At 43.0% G+C, this 24,824-nt stretch overlaps 1 protein-coding gene across 1 annotated transcript in view; it reads left to right on the forward strand.

Annotated features, from left to right (window-relative positions):
• LOC126481781 (odorant receptor 4-like) overlaps window positions 1-24,824 on the forward strand; it is a 104,575-nt gene that overhangs the window by 65,317 nt on the left and 14,434 nt on the right. Inside the window, exons 5-6 of the mRNA XM_050105736.1 lie at window positions 1,379-1,481; window positions 12,751-12,852. Coding sequence (XP_049961693.1) covers window positions 1,379-1,481; window positions 12,751-12,852 — 205 coding nt within the window. The remainder of the gene's footprint in view (window positions 1-1,378; window positions 1,482-12,750; window positions 12,853-24,824) is intronic.

A 24,824-nucleotide genomic window follows, 5' to 3' on the forward strand; every position in this document is an offset into this window, starting at 1 on the left:
CATCTGCGAACAACCTAGGAGAACTGCTCAGATTGTCACCCAGGTCATTTATATAGATCAGGAACAGCAGATGTCCCAGGACGCTTCCCTGGGGAACACCTGATATCACTTCAGTTTTACTCGATGATTTGCCGTCTATTACTACGAACTGCGACCTTCTTGACAGGAAATCACGAATCCAGTCGCACAACTGAGACGATACCCCATAGGCCCGCAGCTTGATTAGAAGTCGCTTGTGGGGAACTGTGTCAAAAGCTTTCCGGAAATCTAGAAATACGGAATCAACTTGAGATCCCCTGTCGATAGCGGCCACTACTTCGTGCAAATAAAGAGCTAGCTGCGTTGCACAAGAACGATGTTTTCTGAAACCATGCTAATTGCGTACCAATAGATCGTTCCCTTCGAGGTGATTCATAATGTCTGAATACAGTATATGCTCTAAAACCCTACAGCAAACCGACGTCAATGATATAGGTCTGTAGTTAGATGGATTACTCCTACTACCCTTCTTAAACACTGGTGCGACCTGCGCAATTTTCCAATCTGTAGGTACAGATCTATCGGTGAGCGAGCGGTTGTATATGATTGCTACATGGGGAGCTATTGTATCAGCGTAATCTGAAAGGAACCTAATCGGTATACAATCTGGACCTGAAGACTTGCCCATATCAAGCGATTTGAGTTGCTTCGAAATCCCTAAGGTATCTACTTCTAAGAAACTCATGCTAGCAGCTGTTCGTGTTTCTAATACTGGACTATTCCATTCGTCTTCCCTGGTGAAGGAATTTCGGAAAACTGCGTTCAATAACTCCGCTTTAGTGGCACAGTCGTCGGTAACAGTACCATCGGCACTGTGCAGCAAAGGTATTGACTGCGTCTTGCCGCTTGTGTACTTTACATAAGACCAGAATTTCTTCGGATTTTCTACCAAATTTCGAGACAATATTTCGTTGTGGAACCTATTACAGGCATCTCGCATTGAAGTCCGTGCCAAATTTCGCGCGTCTGTATATTTTAGCCAATCTCGGGATTTCGCGTTCTTCTGAACTTCGCATGCTTTTTCCGTTGCCTCTGCAAGAGCGTTCGGACCTGTTTTGTGTACCATGGGGGGATCAGTTCCATCTCTTACCAATTTATGAGGTATGAATCTCTCAATTGCTGTTGCTACTGTATCTTTGAATTTGAGCCACATCTCGTCTACATTTGCATAGTCAGTTCGGAAGGAATGGAGTTACAATTTCGATGCTTTAAGTTTAATCAGTTATGCTTAATGTTTCTTACAGTGTAACAATTAGCATACATTATAACCATTTTTATTCACTCAGGTAGACGCACCGCTGCGCGTGCCTTCTTGATGCGAGCTATCTTTTGGTTGCAGGTTAATCCAGCGACTGAGTACGCTGGTGGGTCCCATCATGCTGGGCCAGTTTCTAGCTGACATGATCACTGTCAGCGTCAGCGCATTCGTCACCACGACTCTGGTGAGATCTACTATCCACTCAGTGCGTCACGAAGTCCCAAACTGAGAGTAAGGGGCGCAACAATATATTGCAACCTTAGCTGTGGACACGATTTCATCATCATGCTAACAAGTAAATTAGACGACATAAATACATTGAGGAACAACAAGAGACGATACTCACGTTTATTTCACCACATGTCATCTGCTGGACAATTATCTTATGTTCCCGTGTAACGTTCTTTTAAAAATACACTCCTGGAAATTGAAATAAGAACACCGTGAATTCATTGTCCCAGGAAGGGGAAACTTTATTGACACATTCCTGGGGTCAGATACATCACATGATCACACTGACAGAACCACAGGCACATAGACACAGGCAACAGAGCATGCACAATGTCGGCACTAGTACAGTGTATATCCACCTTTCGCAGCAATGCAGGCTGCTATTCTCCCATGGAGACGATCGTAGAGATGCTGGATGTAGTCCTGTGGAACGACTTGCCATGCCATTTCCACCTGGCGCCTCAGTTGGACCAGCGTTCGTGCTGGACGTGCAGACCGCGTGAGCCGACGCTTCGTCCAGTCCCAAACATGCTCAATGGGGGACAGATCCGGAGATCTTGCTGGCCAGGGTAGTTGACTTACACCTTCTAGAGCACGTTGGGTGGCACGGGATACATGCGGACGTGCATTGTCCTGTTGGAACAGCAAGTTCCCTTGCCGGTCTAGGAATGGTAGAACGATGGGTTCGATGCCGGTTTGGATGTACCCTGCACTATTCAGTGTCCCCTCGACGATCACCAGTGGTGTACGGCCAGTGTAGGAGATCGCTCCCCACACCATGATGCCGGGTGTTGGCCCTGTGTGCCTCGGTCGTATGCAGTCCTGATTGTGGCGCTCACCTGCACGGCGCCAAACACGCATACGACCATCATTGGCACCAAGGCAGAAGCGACTCTCATCGCTGAAGACGACACGTCTCCATTCGTCCCTCCATTCACGCCTGTCGCGACACCACTGGAGGCGGGCTGCACGATGTTGGGGCGTGAGCGGAAGACGGCCTAACGGTGTGCGGGACCGTAGCCCAGCTTCATGGAGACGGTTGCGAATGGTCCTCGCCGATACCCCAGGAGCAACAGTGTCCCTAATTTGCTGGGAAGTGGCGGTGCGGTCCCCTACGGCACTGCGTAGGATCCTACGGTCTTGGCGTGCATCCGTGCGTCGCTGCGGTCCGGTCCCAGGTCGACGGGCACGTGCACCTTCCGCCGACCACTGGCGACAACATCGATGTACTGTGGAGACCTCACACCCCACGTGTTGAGCAATTCGGCGGTACGTCCACCCGGCCTCCCGCATGCCCACTATACGCCCTCGCTCAAAGTCCGTCAACTGCACATACGGTTCACGTCCACGCTGTCGCGGCATGCTACCAGTGTTAAAGACTGCGATGGAGCTCCGTATGCCACGGCAAACTGGCTGACACTGACGGCGGCGGTGCACAAATGCTGCGCAGCTAGCGCCATTCGACGGCCAACACCGCGGTTCCTGGTGTGTCCGTTGTGCCGTGCGTGTGATCATTGCTTGTACAGCCCTCTCGCAGTGTCCGGAGCAAGTATGGTGGGTCTGACAAACCGGTGTCAATGTGTTCTTTTTTCCATTTCCAGGAGTGTATTTATTTTCTGATTATTTGAATGAAAGTCTGATCTGTGTAATGGATACGGAACTCGGAATGTCGGGTTGCGTGTTGTAACTGCAACTGGTGTGCTTACTCTATGTTACTGTTAGCAAAACTTTGCACGAATTGATTGGGCAATGGAACTCCCAATTCCAATAATGAAATACAGTCACTGCAAAATACATTCAGCCCCTTAGGCACTGAATCATCTAGCCCTGTTCAACTGATAACTTTGGTCCTTTTGCACATAGCAAATAAATTAAATTGTCTTACCTCTAAAGCAGTAACGGAGTAACGAGATATATTCTGGTCTCTCATAAAAAAAAGAAATGTAAATTCTAGCTACAGGCTCAGCAGTGTGCAATGATGGCCATAATACTTGAAATGCACATGAAATTCATTTGGTTGATAAACAAGAACATTTAAGAAAATACAAATTCTTTAAAAAATATATGACTGGGACTGTGAGGCGGTACTGATCATGGTGAATTACTAACACTCAGTTTTTTATAGCAAATTGTATTCCAAGTTATGTTTGGCTTTTCAAAAACATCTGACAATTGAAGTTACATTACTCACAACCGATTCACAAACAATGAGATTTAACCAGCAAGTATTATCTAACTGCATAAATCCAACATAAATGAAAATTATCAAATTACAAAAAAATGGCTCTGAGCACTATGGGACTTAACATCTGAGGTCACCAGTCCCCTATAACTTAGAACTACTTAAACCTAACCTAAGGACATCACACACAACCATTCCCGAGGCAGGATTCGAACCTACGACCGTAGCGGTCTCGCGGATCCAGACTGAAGCGCCTAGAACCGCACGGCCACACCGGCCTGCATAAAATTACACATAGCTCTGTTAACGAATCTGAAAAGCATTACAAAAATGGAATATTTAACTAGCCTCCTTATCAAAATCGTTTACGTACATTCTGGGGTTACTCAACAATTATAAATTATCAGCGATCTCATCTATATTAAAATGCCGGGAAAAAGAGAAATCGTAATTATTGAACATCTTTACCTTATTTGCCTGAAGACTTCTGTTTCATGTTCAACAATATTGACATACCTACATTAATCTAACTCTTGGTGGCTTCAAACAGCACATCACAGAAATTGCCTACTGCATCGTTTTTCCCTCAGACAGCGACCTACAACTGAGGGCCCAGCACTCTCTTGCTCCAACAAAGTATCTTTGGCTCTGCGGTCGCGCAGTCAGCGATCCGCATTATCGAGCCTATCAGAGACATTCGGCATTTTTAGTATACTAGTTTCATTTTAATTTATTAATATTCTTATCTTATTCTGGTGCCACATACAAGTGTGCCCCAATAGACGCCTTTCACCCATCTTCCTCTCCAGTAGAGCTATTTGTATTGAAACGTAAAATGAAAATCAGAACTTTTAACAAGGTACCAGTGGACAATTAAGTATTAATATAGTTAGAGGGACAACTACACTTGACACAAAGGAGTTCCATACCGGACGAATTCATTAGGTTAAGCTAGTTATAGATATCGCAGGAAGAAAAATGTCTGATTAAAAAACTTCCACAATTTTTATTTATTTTACAGACAGTTTTTCAACCTCTTAGTTTATCACCTGGTTTTAATTACCCTTCACAGACACAGCACCATGAAAGTGACAGACATGACAGATAACACAGAAGTATTTATTATTATCATTATTAATATTATTTCATTTTTGAGTGCGAGGACTGGCTTGATGTACCTCTCCACGCTAGTCTATCCTACTCAAGCGTCTTCATCTCTGTGTAGCTACTGCAAACACATCCATTTGTACCTGTTTGCTGGATTCATACCTAGGTGTTCCTCTACAACTTCTATCCGTCGCATTTCTCTCCATTACCAAACTGACGGTTCCTTGATGCCTCAGAATGTGTCTACCAACTCATCAAGTTGTGCCATAATTATGGCACACCTTTTTCGCAGTTCGCTTCAGTACCCGCTCATTTGTTATTGTATACAGGGTGTTACAAAAAGGTACGGCCAAACTTTCAGGAAACATTCCTCACACACAAATAAAGAAAGATGTTATGTGGACATGTGTCCGGAAACGCTTAATTTCCATGTTAGAGCTCATTTTAGTTTCGTCAGTATGTACTGTACTTCCTCGATTCACCTCCAGTTGGCCCAATTGAAGGAAGGTAATGTTGACTTCGGTGCTTGTGTTGACATGCAACTCATTGCTCTACAGTACTATCATCAAGTACATCAGTACGTAGCATCAACAGGTTAGTGTTCATCACGAACGTGGTTTTGCAGTCAGTGCAATGTTTACAAATGCGGAGTTGGCAGATGTCTATTTGATGTATGGATTAGCACTGGGAAATAGCCGTGGAGCGGTACGTTTGTATCGAGACAGATTTCCAGAACAAAGGTGTCCCAACAGAAAGACGTTCGAAGCAATTGATCGGCGTCTTAGGGAGCACGGAACATTCCAGCCTATGACTCGCAACTGGGGAAGACCTAGAACTTCGAGGACACCTGCAATGGACGAGGCAATTCTTCATGCAGTTGACGATAACCCTAATGTCAGCGTCAGAGAAGTGGCTACTGTACAAGGTAAAGTTGACCACGTCACTGAATGGAGAGTACTACGGGAGAACCAGTTGTTTCCGTACCATATACAGCGTGTGCAGGCACTATCAGCAGCTGATTGGCCTCCACGGGTACACTTCTGCGAATGGTTCATCCAACACTGTGTCAATCCTCATTTCAGTGCAAATGTTCTCTTTACGGATGAGGCTTCATTCCAACGTGATCAAATTGTAAATTTTCACAATCAACATGTGTGGGCTGACGAGAATCCGCACGCAATTGTGCAATCACGTCATCAACACAGATTTTCTGTGAACGTTTGGGCAGGCATTGTTGGTGATGTCTTGATTGGGCCCCATGTTCTTCCACCTAGGCTCCATGGAGCACGTTATCATGATTTCATACGGAATACCCTACCTGTGCTGGTAGAACATGTGCCTTTACAAGTACGACAGAACATGTGGTGCATGCACGATGGAGCTTCTGCACATTTCAGTCGAAGTGTTCGTACGCTTCTCAACAACAGATTCGGTGACCGATGGATTGGTAGAGGCGGACCAATTCCATGGCCTCCACGCTCTCCTGACCTCAACCCTCTTGACTTTCATTTATGGGGGCATTTGAAAGCTCTTGTCTACGCAACCCCGGTACCAAATGTAGAGACTCTTCGTGCTCGTATTGTGGACGGCTGTGATACAATACGTCGTTCTCCAGGGCTGCATCAGTGCATCAGGGATTCCATGCGACGGAGGGTGGATGCATGTATCGTCGCTATCGGAGGACATTTTGAACATTTCCTGTAACAAACTGTTTGAAGTCACGCTGGTACTTTCTGTTGCTGTGTGTTTCCATTCCATGATTAATGTGATTTGAAGAGAAGTAATAAAATGAGCTCTAACATGGAAAGTAAGCGTTTCCGGACACATGTCCACGTAACATATTCTCTTTCTTTGTGTGTGAGGAATGTTTCCTGAAAGTTTGGCCGTAACTTTTTGTAACACCCTGTATATGGCTCACTACGTAAAACTGTAAATTTACCTTCAATGAAAATTTAATTTCCGAAATAAAGTTTGTTTTACTGTTGTAATTATCAAATTATGCCATGTGTGCTTAAAGGAAACTTAACGTTAAGTTAAAGGAAAAGATACGCAGCAATGCACTGACGACAGGAAGGCTGCATTCTGGTGACACTGGACCTCTATTTCACATGAAATTAACAATTTTAAACTTCGTACCTTCTGTATAACTGTTTTTCCCATGGTTAGTTTGACAATGGTGCTCACAATCTGTTACCACTGCGTATAAAAAACCAAAAATTCGATTGATTGAAAGAATAGAATGGATGGAAAGAATAGCTGTTTAGCACATTCTCTGTTAGGCGTCTCCAGGAATACAATTACATTTCTTGCCTATACATTACTCTGTTGTTTACATTTTGCTTGGTGTGTCAGTATGATATTTATTATCTTCCACAAATCAATGCCAACTCACAAACAACGATAACTCAAGGGCATAGGCGTCAAATATGTTGAAATCAAGACAAAATTATGAATACATGCCACAATAGAAAGAAAATCTGAAAACACAGTTCCCCAAAAGGAATTCATTTTTGCACTCATAAGATCAAAGCAGTAAGAAAGCACATATTATAGGTGTGATACTACAGATTCTGCTTAAAAAAATGAATGAAATTTAGCTTACAAGTTTGACGTCAACACGGCAACAGAATCCAGAGGAGGACTGAACAGTAACGTCTGTCCAGAGAGCATCCCCAATATGCCCCACAGGTTTGAGACTGGGAGACCTAATAACTCCATTGTTTTCTTTACAAGATACTGGTTTACTAAATGAGCCATGTCTGTTCGATATTTGTCATTTTATATTTATACCTACTCACTTATTCTTACTATACTTGTCACCGCACTGATACAAGGTCCCACATGATCATCATACACCATCTGTATCGCGCAGCGATAGTTTCACTTAGGAAGAAGTAAAGGTTTTTTGTGTCCACCTAAAGACATATCAATATACATGGAAACACTCTCATTCTCAAAGGCGTCTTTTTCAAGACGGGATGTGGCTTTCTACCAAATGAAAACCGATCTTCTTTCTCTTTGTTAAAGAACCATAACTCGTCTGCATTTTGATGTACGTTTTTACGTTCAGAATGCAGTCGTTCCCTCTCAGACGAGCGGTTACGGTACGAAAGTGACTGGCAACCACCTGCGCACGGTATTGCATTTGTGCTGTCACAATCCTTCCACGATAGCAAATATCTTTCAGCGGAGTGCGTATTAGTTCTTGGCTATCGTTATCTGGACCTCCTGAGAATCAAAACTGTGGTGTCACCGCCAGACACCACACTTACTAGGTGGTAGCCTTTAAATCGGCCGCGGTCCGTTAGTATACGTCGGACCCGCGTGTCGCCACTATCAGTGATTGCAGACCGAGCGCCGCCTCACGGCAGGTCTAGAGACACTTCCTAGCACTCGCCCCAGTTGTACAGCCGACTTTGCTAGCGATGGTTCACTGACAAATTACGCTCTCATTTGCCGAGACGATAGTTAGCATAGCCTTCAGCTACGTCATTTGCTACGACCTAGCAAGGCGCCATTATCATTTGCTATTTATCTTGTGATGCATGTACCGTCAGACCGATGTTCACCAATTATGGATTAAAGTTAAGTATTCCAGAAGCTACGTACCTTTTTTGCTAGTATAATTACTTTAACTGTTCCAGACGTCACGCCAGCCGGCGTGAGCTTAAACGCGTGCCTTTCGGCTTCCTCTCCTAGAGGCTTGGCTGTCTTGCGAAGTCACAACAAAAACTGCTTACAAATTGCTACAACGTCCTATGAATAACGGTAGGACTACCAAGTGCCTCCTACACTGACGGAAAAAGGAACTGCTACACCAAGAAAGAAATACGCGACATAAACGAAAGTTGTTGGCCTGTTTCTGTATCTGAAAGATGATGTTTATTCAGAGTTCGCACCAGTTACATAAGAGTGGTGCTAGTAGCGCTACTGTCAGGATGCAAATGAGGTTTGCTTCAAATACACGCTGTAGCAGTCGTGAGCGTTATTTACTTCTCAGGCTGGACGTAGTCAACTGATGTTAGTCAAGAATACCTTTAAGGCGGCAAAGACGCCATTATCAACACCTCACTGAGTTGCGGTAGTGTAATAGGACTACGAAAAGCTAGACGTTGTTTCTGCGATATTGCAGAAAGATTTGGCACGAATGTAGCCACTGTCGATGATTGTTGGCAACGGTTGTCACAAGAAGACCGGACTCCGGACGGCCAAGTGGCACTATCGAGAGGGAAGACCATCGTGTTCAGCGTACGGCTCTGGCGCATCGTACTGCAGCAGTAATTTGAGCTGCAGTTGGCACCGCAGTGACACAACGAACTATTACAAACCCGTTACTTGAAGGACAGCTCCGAGTCACGCACCCTGTAGCGCGTATTCCATTGACCCAGACCCACTGCCATTTCAGACTTCAGTGGTGTCAAACGAGAGATCACTGAAGGGCAGGGTGGATGACTGTTGTGTTTACTGATGAAAGCTTGTTCTGCCTCGGTGCCAGGGATGGCCGTGTGTTGACCAGAAGTAGGCCAGTTGAGAATCTGCAACCAACCTACACTCCTGGAAATTGAAATAAGAACACCGTGAATTCATTGTCCCAGGAAGGGGAAACTTTATTGACACATTCCTGGGGTCAGATACATCACATGATCACACTGACAGAACCACAGGCACATAGACACAGGCAACAGAGCATGCACAATGTCGGCACTAGTTCAGTGTATATCCACCTTTCGCAGCAATGCAGGCTGCTATTCTCCCATGGAGACGATCGTAGAGATGCTGGATGTAGTCCTGTGGAACGACTTGCCATGCCATTTCCACCTGGCGCCTCAGTTGGACCAGCGTTCGTGCTGGACGTGCAGACCGCGTGAGACGACGCTTCATCCAGTCCCAAACATGCTCAATGGGGGACAGATCCGAATATCTTGCTGGCCAGGGTAGTTGACTTACACCTTCTAGAGCACGTTGGGTGGCACGGGATACATGCGGACGTGCATTGTCCTGTTGGAACAGCAAGTTCCCTTGCCGGTCTAGGAATGGTAGAACGATGGGTTCGATGACGGTTTGGATGTACCGTGCACTATTCAGTGTCCCCTCGACGATCACCAGTGGTGTACGGCCAGTGTAGGAGATCGCTCCCCACACCATGATGCCGGGTGTTGGCCCTGTGTGCCTCGGTCGTATGCAGTCCTGATTGTGGCGCTCACCTGCACGGCGCCAAACACGCATACGACCATCATTGGCACCAAGGCAGAAGCGACTCTCATCGCCGAAGACGACACGTCTCCATTCGTCCCTCCATTCACGCCTGTCGCGACACCACTGGAGGCGGGCTGCACGATGTTGGGGCGTGAGCGGAAGACGGCCTAACGGTGTGCGGGACCGTAGCCCAGCTTCATGGAGACGGTTGCGAATGGTCCTCGCCGATACCCCAGGAGCAACAGTGTCCCTAATTTGCTGGGAAGTGGCGGTGCGGTCCCCTACGGCACTGCGTAGGATCCTACGGTCTTGGCGTGCGTCCGTGCGTCGCTGCGGTCCGGTCCCAGGTCGACGGGCACGTGCACCTTCCGCCGACCACTGGCGACAACATCGATGTACTGTGGAGACCTCACGCCCCACGTGTTGAGCAATTCGGCGGTACGTCCACCCGGCCTCCCGCATGCCCACTATACGCCCTCGCTCAAAGTCCGTCAACTGCACATACGGTTCACGTCCACGCTGTCGCGGCATGCTACCAGTGTTAAAGACTGCGATGGAGCTCCGTATGCTACGGCAAACTGGCTGACACTGACGGCGGCGGTGCACAAATGCTGCGCAGCTAGCGCCATTCGACGGCCAACACCGCGGTTCCTGGTGTGTCCGCCGTGCCGTGCGTGTGATCATTGCTTGTACAGCCCTCTCGCAGTGTCCGGAGCAAGTATGGTGGGTTTGACACACTGGTGTCAATGTGTTCTTTTTTCCATTTCCAGGAGTGTATTACAAACCCGTTACTTTAAGGACAGCTCCGAGTCACGCACCCTGTAGCGCGCATTCCATTGACCCAAACCCACTGCCATTTCAGACTTCAGTGGTGTCAAACGAGAGATCAATGAAGGGCAGGGTGGATGACTGTTGTGTTTACTGATGAAAGCTTGTTCTGCCTCGGTGCCAGGGATGGCCGTGTGTTGACCAGAAGTAGGCCAGTTGAGAATCTGCAACCAACCTATGTGCTAGCACACTAGACCTACACCTGGAGTTATCGCTTGCGGTGCGATTTCGTATGACGGCATGTGCGCTGTAGTGGTTATCCCACGCAACCTGACTGCCAATTTGTACGTCAGTTTGGTGATACAACCCATTGTGCTGCCATTCATTAATAGCATGCCAGAGACTGTTTCTCAACAGGATAACACTCGCCCACATACCGCTGTTGCAACCCAACATGCTCTGCACAGTGTCGACATGTTGTCTTCGCCTGCTCTATGACCAGACCTGCCCGCAATCGAGCACGTATATGACATCAAAGATCAGCAATTCCAGCGTCGTCCGCAAACAGTGTTAATCGTCCCTGTAGTGACCAAGTGCGACAGTCATGGAACTCCATCCCACATGACATCCGGTACCTGTACAACACACGTTTGCATGCTTGGATCAAATGTTCTGATGGCTACATCGCTTATTAATGTACCAGCTTTTCCCATTTGCAGTGCCTCATCTCGGGCTTACATTAACCTGTGACCTTGCATTGTAATCACTTAAATATCTGCGCAAACGTATTCCAGAAATTTAATTACTTTACACTAATCATCTTTCGGTGCTGCGATTTTTCTTCCCCGGTAGTGTATCTGCTCATACAATGAAGGCTTTCACGACCGGATGTTTCAGCTGCCGAGAATTCTTCCAGGTTGTATGACCGTGGTCCATGGAACTCTTCTATCCCCGACGTTTCGTCCAAAGCTGCATTGGAAATCTACCTTGACAAGGTTTATCTCTGCTATCACGTGAAATTCAGACCACGACCACTTTCCACAGTATTTAGGCCGTTCTTCGACGTCCGACTCGTCAGTCGGCAAGACTCAGCACAACCAGGAGCACCTCAGATGATGTCCAACGTAGCTCTGGACGAAACGTCAGGGATAGAAGAGTTCCATGGACCACGGCCATGTAACTCTGAAGAATTCTCGGCATTGTATCTGCTACTGCTCCTCCACAATGTTCATCCGACAAATGACTTCTGGAAACCATTTGACCAATTGCGATACTGCAACAGACGTTTCTCGCAATATGTTTCATGGTCACCAGGTGTTTAACAGTGTGCCAAATTAGTTAATCAGTTGGTTAATCTCGAACAAGGAAAGGGTTTGACTTTCGAGTCACCATGTGGCCATTCACTTGTTGCGATTTAGAAAAAGCGTGGAAGAGGGAGTAGTTGTGGCATATGGAAGCTGTGACGAGACCTGAGTTAGTAACAGCACTGTCTGCGTAGCCCAAAGATTCAAGTTCGAGTTCCATCCGTATGCGAAATATCAGTTAGGAAGTTTCACAACAAGACAGACTTCACTGCAGTATGAAAAACCAGCCATAACACTAGACCACTGGAGCCAGTAATAGTATAAACCACCGTAGATAAGAAGTGTATGGAATTATTGAGTTTAAACTACATCATCCAGTTGTCTTTGTTTTTGCAGTTTTACTGCGAATAAAGTATTGGATTTGTGACAGTTAAAAGAGCTACGGATACGCATAATATAAAATACTTCTGAACATTTTCTATAACCCATTTAGGTGATTTCCTTTGATGAAGACGATATCTCGACACAAAATCTGCAACCATTTTTTTTATTTCTGTAAGAATTTTTCCTGCAACGGCAACCGTAGTAAATTACTGAAGCGTAAGTTGTGCTGCTGAGTATCGATACATGTAATAGTTTACAAACAACGACGAATTCCTTTGCAGAAGGCGGATTCAGGATGGCTTTTCAAGTACGGCTCCTACCTCTCTGGGATTGCGGAGCAGATGTTCCTGTACTGCTGGTTCGGAGATGAGATCCTAGCTGAGGTATGTAGCTAACAGTGCAGCATATTGTGACAGTCATGCACAGTCAGTCTTCACTGTATAGACGGAGGAAAACTTTTGCCTAGCGTGAGTGAGCTTATATCGCAGTTACGTGTAGTTACTCTGCGCACAGTAGGATTTGGGTTAATACATGTGCAGCGTTGCACATCACTCGCGTTAGGAAACCTTACTTAATCCTTTCCAATGCGACGCTTGATGTGATCTTACCTGCGGCTGCAGATCAGGATTCTGATCCAGTTTTGGACACTACTGGCTCAATGCGGTTGCACTGGCGAAGTATTATTCCCCGAACAAACGGAAATTATATGTACTCTTTAAGAAGAGGCTATAAAAATATATTTCCAGTGGACATCAAACAACTGAGAATAGTGGTACCTATCAATGGAGAAAAATTTCCTCACGTGTCACCCAGAAACCAAGGAGAAAATATTGATAATTTTTGTGCAAATTAAAACAACGGATTTCCTCATTAAATGAATATAATCTGCTGTTAATGAAATCACTGCAATAGAACTTGTCGCCTTTCTACATCTGCATCTATATGGATACTCTGCAAATCACATTTCAGTGCCTGGCAGAGGGTTCATCGAACCACTTTCACAATTCTCTATTTTCCAAACTCGTATAGCGCGCGGAAAGAACGAACACCTACATCTTTCCGTACGCCTTTTTCTGACTTGGTTCATTTGAATTCACTTTTGATCAAAGCAAAATTTAGCTCTAATTATTTCCAATAGTCGAATCAAATTAAATTTCAAAATTATAATCAGAATGCTACTTAATCAAAGTAACTGCTTGCGTCCGTCTTCATTCACGTCTAAATCTACATGATTACTCTGTACTTCTCCCTTAAGTGCCCGTCAGAGGCTTCTTAGAACAACCTTCAGGTTATTGTTCTACCGTGGCAACCTCAAATAGCGCGTGGGGAAAATAGACATTAAATCTTTTGTACGAGCTCTGATTTCCCTTATTTTATTACGATGATCATTTCTAGCCATGTAAGTTGGAGAAAATATAATATTATACTGAAATTACGCGATATGATCTCGCCGCAGCGAAAAACTCCTTTGTTTCAAAGACCGCCACGCCAACTCACAAATTATACCTCCCTTCCCCGTTTTGGGATATACAGAACGAGCTGCCTTTCTTTGTACTTCTCCGATGTCCTCCGTCAATCCTGTCTGTTAAGTATCCCATCACACATCTATACTCTCTGTAGTAGACCTGTTGCTTCTTCTAAATGCTCTGCCAATAAAACGCAGTCTTTGGTTTGCCTTCCTCACAACATAATCTATGTGATCGCTGCAATATAAGTTGTTCGTAATTGTAATTCCTGGTTGCTTAATCGAATTGACAGCCTTAAATTTGTGTGATTTACCGTGTTACGGAAATTTAACGGATTTCTTTTAGTACTCACACAGATGACCTCACACGTTTTCTTATTTGGAGTCAACTGCCACTTCTCAGACCATACGGGTACTTTGTGTAAATTATTTTGCAACTAGTTTTGTTCGTTTGATGATCTTACCATAAGGTAAATGACAGCACAACCTGCAAACAGTTTAAGAGGGCTACTCATTTTGTCCCCTAAATCGTTTATATGCATTAGGAACAGCAGAGGGCCTGTAACACTTCCTTGGAAAAGTCGGGTATCACTCCTGTTTCACTATATGATATTCCATCGATTACTAAATGCTGTAGGACATCACGAATCCCGTGGCACAACTAAGACGATAATATATAGGTTGATGGGAACCTGTATTACCATTTCAGTAAGGCCGTTGGCATTCATCACGTAACAAGTACAAAATCATAACACTTTTATTCCATTCAGACTTGACGGTCAACATCGACATGATGTGTGACCCCCACAAATACACTCTAGTATCCGTCGAGGAATTCGTATCCATGTCTGCAACACATGCTGTGTTATCTCACGAAGATTGCTGGTTGCAGGATGGTATGGAAATGTACGTCTGGCCATCGCACCCAGACATGCTCTATCAGTGCCGAATGAAAAGACTGGATAGACCAGTCAAGGATCTGTTCGTGGCGTAAAATGTTGTGCCTGGTCTTGTAACATTTGCTGCAACAGAGTTTTCCACCATGGAGGTAATTATCCCCTAAGGGCTAAAATGAAATTTTCTTAGGTGTAAAAAAAAAAAAAAAAAAAAAAATCCCGGTTCACTTGTGCTTCGGTCACGAAACTGAATTACTTTTATAAGATCAGTACATTTGATTAGAAGTCTCTTGTAAGGAACAATGTCAAAAGCTTTCTGGAAATGTAAAATTATGGAATCACTTTGTGGTCCCGTATCGATATCACCCCCTACTTTGTGCGAATACAGAACTAATTGGATTCACAACACCGATATTTTCTGAGTCTGTGCTGACTACATATCAATAGACCGTTTTCTTCAAGGTAATTCATGATGTTCGAACACAGTATATGTTCCATAATCCTACTGTAAATCGACGTGAGTGAGATGTGTCTTTAAATAAGTGGATTACTCCTAGTTCCTTCCTTGTGTGTTATGAACTGTGCAACTTACCAGTCTTTTGTATGATTTATAAGTATGGGTCGATTACTTTGTTTCTTTGTAAGAATAAGAGAAAGCTTCTATTAAAGTAATCCATTTCATCAACGGAAGAATATTCAGAATTTTTCCCATCAGTAATGGCGACTGATTTAATTCAGTACTTATTTCAGAAGGATTTGCTAACGGAAAATTAGTTGCGCCTTTCATCCCGCCGCTGATCAATCATTGTTGGTTGGTAGACATTTATTAGCATCAAAACGATACTGCAAGAAGGAAGTGAAATGCTTTATTTTATGTGTGTGTGTGTGTGTGTGTGTGTGTGTGTCAGTCACGTGTTTATTTGCCACTATGCGTTTAAATGGTTCACACCATCATCTTCGAGTGGAGAATTATTTATTTACGTGGCTGGTGTTGGTGAAGAGTACAGACGTCTTTTTACAGTCGCAGACCAAAGTTAGTGTAGGTTATTCTGCGTCTTTTGCTAATGATAAAAATTGTTGATTTAGGAAAGACACTTTTGGGGTTAAAAACATTAATTCTTGGCAGGGTATTGTACTTACAGTGATGACAGAGTTGTAAAAGGCTTTCATACTGTTGCCTGATGTATGTCGCCTGTACTGCACATTACATTTACACTGTCGTTTCAAAGAAGTTGTACATGCTACAGATATGTTTCTTTACCTTGGATACAGAGATACAAGATTAAGTGGTTTCTACAAAAATATTTCTCCTCTTTAAAATACATATATGAATGCGCTCATCAGAATACGCACGCACGCATACACACACGCAGTCGGTTAGTCGGGAAGAATCAATACGCAAGGAAGTGGGATACCGAAGTTTTAAGGAGTGACGAGATACGCTTGAAGTTCTTTAATGCTATAGACACAGTAATATAATAAGGAATAGCTCAGTAGGCAGTAGGCAGTGAAGTTTAGTAGGTATGGAAATTAAAAAAGGGCAATCACAGGAGCTAAAAAGAAAAACGTAGGTACAAAAAAAGTAACTGCGAAGAAACCGTGGGTAATAGAAGAAATACTTCAGTTAATTGATGAAAGAAGGAAGAACAGAAATGTTGAGGAAAATTCAGGAATACAGATATACATGTCGCCGAGGAGTAAAATTCATAGGAAGTGAAGGTAAGCTAAGAGGAAATAGCTGCATGAAAAATGTGAAGAAATCGATAAAGAAATGGTTGTCAAAAGGAATGACTCAGCATACAGGAAAGTCAAAACAACCTTCGGCAACAAGAAAAGTAACGGTGGTAACATAAAGAGTGTATCAGTAATTCCACTGTTAAATGCAGAGGAGAGAGCAGATAGGTGAAAAGAGTACACTGAAGGCCTCTACGGGGGGAAGATTTGTCTGGTGTGACAGGAGAAGAAACGGGAGTCGGTTTAGAAGAGGTAGGGGATCCAATATTAGAATCATAATTTAAGAAAGCTTTGGATGAGTTAAGATCAAATAAAGCAGAAGGGATTGGTAACATTTCATCAGAATTCCTAAAAGCATTGGAGAAGTGGCAACAAAACGACTTTTCACGTTGGTATGTAGAACGTATGAGTCTGGCGACATACCACCTGACTTTCGGAAAAATACCATCCTCACAATTTCCAAGACTGCAAGAGCTGACAAGTGCAAGAATTATCACACAATCAGCTTAACAGCTCATGCATCCAATTTGCCTACAAGGGTAACACACAGAAGAAGGAAAAAGAAAAGTGAGGATATGTTAGATGATGATCAGGTTGGCCTTAGGAAAGGTAAAAGCACCACTGAGGCAGTTCTTACCTTGCGATTGATAATGGAAGTAAGGCTAAAGAAAAATCGAGACACGTTCATAGGATGTGCTGACCTGGAAAAAGCGTTCGACAATGCGACGACGTAAAATTGTGTAGGTTGAGTTCTGGATACTGTTCAACGAACGAGGCCAAGACGTGCGAATGAAATGCAACAAAATCTTGAAATCTGGATCTGCTTCTGTGGCCTGTGCACCATTTTTGTAGTGCAAGGGAAAAGATTCAGGCAATTCAGAGTCCTGTGCATCGATTTGGCAACAAGATGCGGTAGATGCACTAATATCAGTGTCTGGACCAATCGGAAGGCGAGATAGGGCGTCTGCGTTGCCATTCTTTGCCGTACACAATTTCATACAGATAGTGCCAAAGCAACAAAGCCCAACGTTGCAATTTTTGAGCAGTGTATCTAGGATCCGGCTTTGATGGATGAAATAAGGACTACAAAGGTTTGTGATCTGTCACTAACTTGCGACCATACAAATAGTGATGGAATTTTGTCCTACCATACACAATAGCAATTATGTCTTTTTCTGTTTGAGAATAATTGCGCTGAGTTTGAGTGAGCAATTTTGAGGCAAAAGCAACGGGTCTGTCTTGTGCACCAATTCTGTGCTAAAGAACAGCGCCGATTCCTTAGGAAAAAGCGTCGACTTGTGAAACTACTGCCTCGGCGGGGTAAAAATGCACTAAACGTCTGTCACTAAGCAATGCATTTTTGAGCCACTCCTTTTCTGTATTCTTAAATTGCGGAACGGTGGTATACTGGTTGGCGGCATCTGTTGGGCTGTTTGGTTGTCGGTTGTGGTTGTGCGGTCGACGTATCTTGTGCAGCCAGTAGTTATTGTACCGTCGTCAGTACGGTAGCAATTTGTTGGTTACGCTTGTGTCAGATCCATCACATTGGCCGTCTATGGCTGAGACGCTGGGACAAGGGGTGAAGGAGGGGGGGAATTCATGGTGTCGTCAAATACGTTACATCAAAAAGCAAGCAAAGCGTCTGAAAACAGAAATTTGGTAAGTTCTGCGGCTCCCAACCTGGTACACATGCAAGAATAAAACAACAACAAATTAACAAATAGAAACACTTGAACGCAATCACTCCTACAAGCTAAAAGACAAGAGAAGCAACCAAAATCTTCAGCCAAGTTGATTACCTTTCATCTTCGATCGCCACTGAATTATCCTCGTTCGCCACTGTAGAGTCTTCTACCCCAAGAAAGCAAGGGGGAGTATGTTGTTATGGGCGGTCGATATCCTCTCTCTACAGAAATGAACTGGGAACGTTTACTCAACTTGAATAGAGTCCATGTTTTGCGGTTCATGCTCAGCAGTAACAGTCCTCTTGCAGACTGATGTAATGTCAGTCTTGGCAGTCTTGCTATTACAAACTTTAGTTTCTCGTTGCTAGTAAAATACAATTCTGCTTGAGGTAAACTAGTGCCGCTATAGTCGCTAAGCCTGTCGCTGTGTACTGTTGTAGCCCGTGATGAACTAAACCCTCCCTGCGATTAAACGCACAGACACCAAACTGGATGATTGAGTGAGGCCCTCCAGTCAGTGGCGGCGGGCTAAATGCATGATGTCGAGGAGGCGTTGTCCGCGTGTTGCTTATGGCTGTCTCTGGTCTCTCTTGTTATAGGCGCGCTTGATCCAAAGCCTAATAATCGATCTTTGCTCTTCATGTTTGCCGACCGGTGTGCTGGCGACAGCTTACGCCAGCATAATTAGCAAAAGACGCAAAATAACCTACACTGACCTTGGTCTGCTACTGTGAAAAGACGTCTGTACTCCTCACTAACACCAAACATGTGAATAAATGACTCTCTAGCTGAAGATGATGGTGTGAACCATCGAAACGCATAGTGGCAAAATAAACAAGTGACTGATGCAGAAAATGTTTTATTTCTAATAAATTCACTGTAGCCTTACATGTAGTCATAAATAATCAGAATTGCTACTAGTGATGGCTTTTTCCAGTGGCGATCATTACATAGGTTCCCTAATATGAAGGGCGATCACATTGCTAGGTGGCAGTTGGCAGTTATGACCAGTTATGTAATGGCAGCCTGTCCAATCTTAGAGTTTTCTCACAATTAGCTCGTCAATACGACATAGCTCATTTAGAAACGTTATTTAGGGGTTGATATATATATATATATATATATATATATATATATATATATATATATATATATATATATATAACAGTGTAAACACTGATTATATATTCATAGCTGCTGTTCAACACGTGTGGTACGTGATATTTTCACAACTATAAAAATCAGTTGTCAGACACGTAAAAATTATGAATTTTTCTTAACCGTTTTCAACACATTAATACACTAATGAGCCAGAATATTATGACCCACTATCCATTGCCCATGTGTCCACCTTTGGTACGGATAACAGCAGCGATGCAACATGGCATAGAAGCAATGGGGCCTTGGTAGGCAGCTGGAGGGGGTTGGCACCACGTCTAAGCACCCAAGTCATGAAATTTCTGTAAATTCGAGGCAGGGGAGCGATGAGCTATGACACCACGCTCAATGACAACCCAGATATGTTAGATCGGGTTCAGATCTGGCGAGTTGGGGGCCAGCACCCTCCCATCTGCGTGCAGAAGAAGATATCGGGATTCATCAGACCAGGCAACGCTCTGTCACTGCATAAACGGTCAGTGCTGATGGTCACGTACCAGTTTCATTAGTAATTGCACACATCGGAGACACCACGTCTTTGCACTTGAGAGTCCTCCATACATCTCTATCTAAATTTAACACGTTACCCATAATACCTTGAACCACCGATCGATGTTGAGCCTCGACGCTACTACACAATCGATACTACATTTGATCATCTTTGGTTCAATATATACTTTTCTTACAAAATTTTACCCTGTGTATATACCTTTCAAATTGGGATTGGAAAAGGTTACTAGTTTTCGGAAGCTTCAATTTTAATGATCTGAACGATTATATTTGACATGTCTAGTTGGTTCATGTATCGTCAGAATAAATACTTGTATGAACAGCGACTGTCAAATTCAAGCCTTCCAGATAACATTACGGAAGTGCACATGAAATTTAAGTTAGACGCCCTTTCTTAGATTTTAATTCAATGCCCATAAGTAAATAAAACACAATTATAATTAATAGCAACTATCTATGGCTTTATTCACAGTAAACGTATATCATGTTAGAATGAACTCCACGTAACTACATCGCAAAGATAAATTATACTTATGCCAATAAATAATTCTCAAAATGTGTATATTATCTGACCAGTCCAATAAACTCTAATGCTGAAGTAAGACCTGTGAAAAATTTGTGCCGAAGTGGGCTTTCATAGAACTGAGATCTGACGGACAAGTGGGATTCATGCAACGGCGGCTATGCCTTTTCTATTTTCTAATAGTCAGCAAGAAGAACGAAAATTACTACAGCGACGTTTGAATTATGCGTGCAACCGTCCCTGGAATCTAACTCGATCTGCAGTCAAAGGTATGGAAGTCGAGTAAAACTGACTAGAAATAAAATGATATGTCATAAAAAGTGGTGAACTTGAAATTCAGTCCTCGTGATCTGGCATCTGTACAAAATTCCTTTCTTATATAGACGATGACAGGTGCCAATCTTGGGCGGCTTGCGACCATCAGCAAAGGTACAAAACGTCGGTTCGTGGGCTATGACTGATGCCACAAATCCGCTGATAGAGCCATAGGGGTCGTAAAGTTTCCTCAAGAAGTAATATATTCTATAACAGGGTGAGGGGCTCAGTGAATTGAAAGTCGATTTGCCTTCAGAGAGAGTGGGGTTCATCTTTCCATCCGACCATATCAATTAATCTTTCTGTGATTCGCCTAAATGGCTTAACACACTGATCCGATAAAAGCTTGTGTTGCATCTTAATGTTCGTCAATTACCGAGCACTAAACTCTAATTTTTGTTTCTTCAGATTAGATTTTCGCGAACACCAAGCACAAATACCACTAATATGCAGCTTAAAGTTGAAAGAAACGTTTGTCAGCTGTGGTTCTGCACGAGCTCGCTGCTAGACCGGTCCTTGTAATGTACAACTGTAAAATGTCCAACTGTAAATTTAAGTTCTTTAAACTATTGATAAACAAAAGTGTCCCATAAAATTCAGGTCGAAGTATTGGTCCAGGAATCGCCGCTGATAGATAGTACGTGGATGGGACATGTGTTCTCCAGGTTTACTTTCTTTTACTTTGATATCAGACGAAATTTGTCATGTTTTACTAACGAAAGTAACTGAGAATGTATGGCTGTGACTTCAGAAATTCACGCCAGTGAGCCGTTGTGTAGGTACATGGTGATAGACACCCCCCCCCCCCCCCCCCCCGCCCCGGATATGGTAAGGTTAAAATTTACTTTAAAAAAAATTAAACAGCGATCGACCATAAGCGTCGGCAAAGACGTTAATTATGAACGCGTGGTAAGGCGCAGACAAATGAAAAAAAAAAACATTCATTTTTCTTTATATATGATTTTGTTTTGACTCTCTCGTATATAGAAGGATGGTTAAGATGTATTGCTTAAAGCATGAAGTACTACGAGTGTTATGCATTATATGTTTGTCTGAATAAGAGAGGCGACTTAACAACAGTATTAAGTATTTTTTTATTGAAGTGAAGTGGTGCCAAGTAAGGAGCTTTTTTTTCATTTTTTGAGACGCACTGGTCTCCTTGAAATCGGCTGCCTGCATCTACAATTGAAATGTATGAGAGGAAGTCCGAATAACCTAAATTCATACAAGCAGAACATTTTTAATAATGCAATTGTATTATCCTTTATATTTTTTCCATTCGTATGTATGTAATTTTCTGTGACATTGTTATTAGTCATAAAAATAATTGTCTATATTTTCTGCTTGCATGAATCGCAACGGGGAGCATGTAAAGCAAAAAGGCAAAAATTGAGGAGATCATTTTGGAAAGAAATAAGAAGTGGACACAGGTTACGTAAAATTTTTCATAGTAAGCTGCTTTGTTCAGTACAGCAAAGGTAGGGCAGCTACGATGCTTACGCTTGGTAGCGCCTCTTTTGATGTAGATAGAAACCGTTTCCTCATTATTCCCTTCCTTGGGTTTTATTGTGGAAAATTTACAAAAAATTTTCAGTGTGGTACTCGTTGTCAGTAAAACATAAAGAATTGCGGCACAATAGTTTGTGTATCACAATAGACGTAAAACAGGCTTTGACATCACGTAAACTACAATTATCAACTATAATAATTAGAAAATGAAATTTTATCATTTTTATGAAATTTTTATTTTTGCATATTCATACAACGTGGCCGAAAAATATATGTCCGTTGTTGATAGCGTCAGCGAAAACGCCATCAGCCAATATGGCGTAGAATTGCGCGTTCGAGCAATTGAAGTTCAGGCGCCACGCATGCCTACTGCAGAAAGTTTAAGTAGATCAGAGTGTCACAGTGTGACAAATGATAGGGATGCTCCACAACACATTGACCTTGACGACACAATGTTTACAACTGATGAGACAATAGCGGTCATGCATGAAACATTGAAGAGCGATTCAAGTATGAATCTTGACAACACGTTACGAACACCACTTGGGCACAACACGAACATTGACTTGGAAATTACTGCTGACAGCAACCACAGCCATTGTAATTGACGCACTGCTATGACAGTTATTATCTAACATAAACAAGAAAATAGATAATATGAACACCAGTTTCAGTGATATGAAACAAGATATGAATACCAAATTGACAATTTGAAATAGAATCTGAACACCGTCAAACAAGATATGAACACGGTAAAACAACAACAAAACACTGTTATACAAGATCTAAATATAATAAAGCAAGAACAAAAACAAATATGCAAGGATTTTCAAGACACGGTCTCACAGAAATACAATGGCTTAGCTAAAAACTTTGCACTGAAGTCGACGAAAAATTAAATGATAGGAAAAAACAGTTAAGCATGAAATACTTTTTAAAGTTAACAGTAACATTACGGAGTTAAAACAGAAGGCAGATTGTTTTAACGACCCTCATGATCTAGTAGAACAACAGATAAAGAAAATCACAGAAGCAAATACAAATATTGAAGCCACAAGGTAACCACTGTCGTTAACAAACTAAATGAAGTCTATGAAGTGTACCTCCAGCGGTAGAAGAGCTTACTTTAACGGTAGCAATATTAGAAGATTACACAGCATACGCTAAGAAGGAGAGAGAGAGAGAGAGAAGATCAATGAAAATCTGAGTGATATTAATCAAGCTGAAGCAGGTACGTTAGATAAGGGTAACACCATTGCAGAGAAGTTAGTAACAGATTGTAAGTTACACACAGATGTAGTAGAAAAAGCTATTCAGAAAAAAGAAAATGAAATAGCGAACATGAAAAACATTAAGCTACAGGTCGTGGAAAATAGGATCCGCAGTCTTTTAGAAGAAAATGTTACCAGATCTGGAAATATGCACGTAAATGATACACAGGCTACAGTGAACAAACCACAACCTGTCGGTATTTGTCCACAAATTGTAGCGGGTCCTACAGCAGGTACCAGTGACAACTGTAGAGTGCAAAATATAAACATGCCCATAACTCCGTTACCTGGACAATTACCAGTCTGAATTACAGGTAACTACAATAACAACATAAATACGACCGAAAATGCCACGTATCTGTCAACTATTTTCGCAGACGAACGTCTGCTGAGACATCGACAGTTCCCTACATTCAGTATCGAAGGTAAAAGAATGAATCCACTAGTATGTGTCAGTGATTTTGTCATGTATTTCCACGCAACTGGACGGAAGCACAGAAAATCACATGTACCGTGGTATAAAGGGTGAGTCACCTATCATTTCCGCTGGATATATTTCGTAAACCACATCAAATACTGACGAATCGATTCCACAGACCGAACGTGAGGAGAGGGGCTAGTGTAATTGGTTAATAAAAACCATAAAAAATGCACGGAAGTATGTTTTTTAACACAAACCTACGTTTTTTTAAATGGAACCCCGTTAGTTTTGTTAGCACATCTGAACATATAAACAAATACGTAATCAGTGCCGTTTGTTGCATTGTAAAATGTTAATTACATTCGGAGATATTGTAACCTAAAGTTGACGCTTGAGTACCACTCCTCCGCTGTTCGATCGTGTGTATCGGAGAGCACCGAATTACGTAGGGATCCAAAGGGAACGGTAATGGACCTTAGGTACAGAAGAGACTGGAACAGCACATTACGTCCACATGCAAACACCTATTTATTGGTCTTTTTCACTGACGCACATGTACATTACCGTGAGGGGTGAGGTACACGTAAACACGTGGTTTCCGTTTTCAATTACGGAGTGGAATAGAGAGTGTCCCGACATGTCAGGCCAATAGAGGTCCAATGTGGTGGCCATCATTTGCTGCTCACAATTGCAATCTCTGGCGTAATGAATGTCGTACACGCCGCAGTACATCTGCTGTAATGTCGCCGCAGGCTGCCACAATACGTTGTTTCATATCGTCTGGGGTTGTAGGTACATTACGGTACACTTTCTGCTTTACCGTACCCCACAGAAAGAAGTCCAGAGGTGTAAGATCAGGAGAACGGGC

Source organism: Schistocerca serialis, chromosome 5 (genome assembly GCF_023864345.2).
Source record: "Schistocerca serialis cubense isolate TAMUIC-IGC-003099 chromosome 5, iqSchSeri2.2, whole genome shotgun sequence".
In the NCBI taxonomy this organism is placed as follows: domain Eukaryota; kingdom Metazoa; phylum Arthropoda; class Insecta; order Orthoptera; family Acrididae; genus Schistocerca; species Schistocerca serialis.